General features: G+C 39.6%; 1 protein-coding gene and 1 long non-coding RNA gene across 2 annotated transcripts; both read right to left on the bottom strand.

Moving 5' to 3' along the window:
- LOC311283357 (uncharacterized protein) lies at nucleotides 1-1,336 on the bottom strand. Its single transcript, XM_084397703.1, has 5 exons — nucleotides 1,305-1,336; nucleotides 904-1,152; nucleotides 586-757; nucleotides 349-497; nucleotides 1-198 (listed from the first exon to the last, which is right to left on the bottom strand). The coding sequence occupies exons 1-5, from the start codon at nucleotides 1,312-1,314 to the stop codon at nucleotides 20-22; spliced, it is 759 nt and encodes a 252-aa protein (XP_084253829.1). The 5' UTR covers nucleotides 1,315-1,336; the 3' UTR covers nucleotides 1-19.
- An 869-nt stretch (nucleotides 1,337-2,205) lies between these two features.
- Nucleotides 2,206-3,001, bottom strand: LOC311283358. Its single transcript, XR_014626050.1, has 3 exons — nucleotides 2,930-3,001; nucleotides 2,568-2,811; nucleotides 2,206-2,354 (listed from the first exon to the last, which is right to left on the bottom strand). It is a non-coding gene; the product is annotated as an uncharacterized lncRNA (long non-coding RNA).
- Between the last annotated feature and the right edge of the window lie 666 nt (nucleotides 3,002-3,667).

The raw sequence follows: 3,667 nt of genomic DNA, 5'->3' as shown, positions 1-3,667 counted from the left end.
GAAGGACACTACGTTGGGTTTAAACTGCCCCCCGTTTGAACCTTGACACAAAGCTGGCAATGAGCTCGTCCTTGTCCGGCTTCTCATACTGCGCTGATAGGTCCTCTGGGACAGAGATGGCCAACAGCGCATCGGTGTATGGCGTAGGGTTGACAAAGACTTCCTCAAAAATTAGGTCCATCAGGTTAGCAACATAACCTGTATCATAAAACACAAGCACAAACATTATTTTTCGTTTCAATTGGTTGTGTTTTTATGTTTTTTTTTTTGTTTATTATTTATTTTTATTAAAGAAATACATTTGAGAATTCCAAAATATGTGTTGTTTGAATTGATTTGAACCCTTACCAAAGGTCGGCTGTGTCTTTTGAGGTTTAGCTATGCACTCTCCCTTCCTACCCTTTGGAAAGGAGATTTTGAAGAGAGGTACACCTTCCTTTGTTTCTGCTTGTGGTCGGTCTGCATTTTCATTATAATGCATAGCAGCCAGGTAGAGCCTGGAAATACAAGACAAAACGTGTTGATATTGACAATACTTTTGGGAATCGTAGCCTAAAATATCGTAGTAAACAAACTTTATTTTACCTGCACAGCATTCCAATAAAGGTAAAGACAACATTCTTTGGGGCAAAACGAAGGATGACGGCATGGAAAGCCTCCAACGATGAAGTTTGGTGGTGGGGGCTCAGTTTTGCAACATCCTTCAGCATTCTTTTGTTTGTTAGCAACTTCTCCAACTTGTTGAAAGCTTGAGAATCTGCAGACAATAAGAAAATATATTAGAAAACAATACAGTACAGAATATTACAGCGCTGATCTCAGGTAAATTTCTGAAAGTGACTAAATAACTGTGTAGTTGTCCATTTACTTTTTTGTCATTTAGCCTGTATATTGATGAAATACCTGCTTGGAGCCATTTACTCTTGTCAGTTGTCTTGCGGATTGCATGCTCGCACTTGGGGTACAGAGGATCCTCATGTGTATGGACATCTCGAACATGGTTCAGGATTGCATTCCACTTTGCAATTCTCTCTGGCTCGGATGTTGAGCCAGCTGCAGTCCAGTATATGTGATTGTTGATGCTTTTCATCCATTTTTTGAGTATCTCACAGTCTTTCTGCTTACTGATTGCTTCCAGTTTCTTTGAAAGTCCTACAATGAAAGCAAAATACATTCCACTTAGTTAACCCATAACAACCCGCTGTGACGTGGGTGTCACAAACACTGGTGATTATCTGGTAGATTTTGTATGATATAATGGACTATGGACATCAAGCATATCCATATTGGCACTGACAATATACCTTTTGCCATGTGCCAGACATCATAGTAATGGGTTATTTTTCTCTCCCTGAGGAACTTCTGTACTTGTGGATGACGATCAGTGACAATGCAATCAAGGTTGACGCCACGCGACTCCAGTAATGCTAGACTCCTCGTCAGGCCCTCTTTTTCCATGTGGCAGCTACCACCAACCTCGTTGCTCTGTTAACACAGAAAAACAATATGTTAATTGAAAAAGCATTATAGACTTTGATTTTCAAATTGCAATCAATAACCACTTTAAAACATATTTTTTGACAACTCGCCTGAACCAACTGAATGTCCACAACGGTGTTAGTATTGAGATCCATCATTGTATAACTCCCATATTTTGCAGAGTACCCTGTTGTTGTTTTTTTCAAATATTGACATTAGTAATCACCATTCAGTATTATGTCTGGCATTTTATTCAGTTCACTCCTTTTAACTTCAAACAATATGTAACCCATGTATAAACTACACTATTTCAGTAAAGTATCAATACCTGGAGAGTCAGCTCTCATGTCACCACCAAGTATAACTTTTTCCTCCTGACTTAGCCGCTGCAGATTCAGATCCTGTGAGACTTTCCAGTGGTGAATAATTGCGGGTTCAATGAAAGCTCTGGCATGGCGGCGAAATGTTTTATACCGAAACAACTGTAGCTTCATTGTATTGAAGACCTGTTAATGTGGGTGGATAAATAATACATGTAATTTGAGCTAAATCGAAGTAATTCAGTTAAAAAAAAAAACTACAGTTGCACATCATTTACCTTTTCGATTTGTATGAACGATGCACCACTCAGGTAAACGGCAACAGAAAGGTTCAGATTTCCAGCTGGCATGCTACCAATGATAGGCTGGCTATTCCATTGTCTTGAAAATGTGCAATGGGGGCACAGCTGCTTCACAGACAGGAATGTCCCCAGCCTTTGGGTCCTCACATTGCATGCCCGCGTGCAGACCGGACATAAATTAAACAAGTCCATGATGCAGTTCTCATACACTATGTACTTTTTGTTGTTGTGGGTGGGAGTGGATGAATCTTCTCTATATCAAACCAAAGAGAAAGGAAAAAACATTTTTACTTAGATTGAGCTTTTGTCTGGACTGAACTGTAAACCATCACCCTGTTTTCAACTGGTTTAATAATTATGCACATAAAAAAATCATAAAAGAATGCTATAATCAACAGTCTCACTGAGACTAATCCTTTATGTTAGAATGCGAGCCACACATATATTTAAACACTCAGTAACTTACGACTGTAGACTAGAGTATAACGATGCAGCGATGGAGTCTGCAGGATCATAAGTGGAATCATGTCCCCGTGAAGCTTCCACTAAAGAGCTGCCCTCCAATGGATTGTCCTCGAACAGTTCATCAAGGTCTAGACGAGGTCTTTTGTGTGTTTTTTTTAAAGGTGTCGATGACAGGCACAGAGGGTCTGCATTTGTCGTCCCAACACCAACATTTTTGCAGGTTGCCTGAACAGTTGCCTGAACACCTGCGTCCCAAATATAATTTAATTAGGAAAGTCTAATGACAACACATGAAAGCAAAGAAAAAATGGCAGAATACCTACTAATCAAAAGTAAATGCATTTACAGATGGTAGGTACATACCTTCACTTTTAACTTTGGGTTGCAGAGTCTTTAAGGATAGCTGTGTGCCTACAGTATGTGTTTCCAGGTCATCTGTCTGGCAGGCAACATCCCTTGAGAGAGGCAGCTGAAAGCAAGCACTTGATGTGTGGGCCTGTATAGAGACAAAAAGGTCAAATTAGTACTCAATGTATTACTCTGCATATATTACATGAGCAACTTGTAAGAAGATAGAAGATAAGCATGTTTAGTGAATAACAATAATACTTAAAATTAAAATGTTAGCTGTTTAAGCTGGAGATTGCATGGGGGAAAAACTGTTTTTGAGCCTAGGTGTTCTAGTACACAGAGATCTGTAACGTCTGTAATTTATCTTATTACAATTACATCAAGCTCTGCGATCTTGAAATGCGGATATCGCGCGCGACATATAGCCTAACCAACAGGAAAACGGTTATCCAAAATAACAAAGAAGTGTACAACACTCGCGTTAGTGTGTGTATTCACACACATACTTGATGCTGTCTACCTTTACGTTAGCGCAAGTAGCAGCTAACTGCATAGCACATTCTACGTGTAACAATCTAGGTAACCATAAACAGTAAAAACAACACACTTATATATCATTAGTTGACTTACTTGTCCGAGGTGTGTAGCTGAGCCAAAGAGAGGTGGTACTGATCCAGACTTTAGGTTCAAACGTTCAGCAAGCCCAGCTCTGTATTGTCCCAAGTTGACGAAACAGTCATCTGTGAAATG

Source organism: Rutilus rutilus, assembly GCF_951802725.1.
Source record: "Rutilus rutilus genome assembly, chromosome: 23".
In the NCBI taxonomy this organism is placed as follows: domain Eukaryota; kingdom Metazoa; phylum Chordata; class Actinopteri; order Cypriniformes; family Leuciscidae; genus Rutilus; species Rutilus rutilus.
This window is presented reverse-complemented; position numbering and strand designations above follow the sequence as displayed.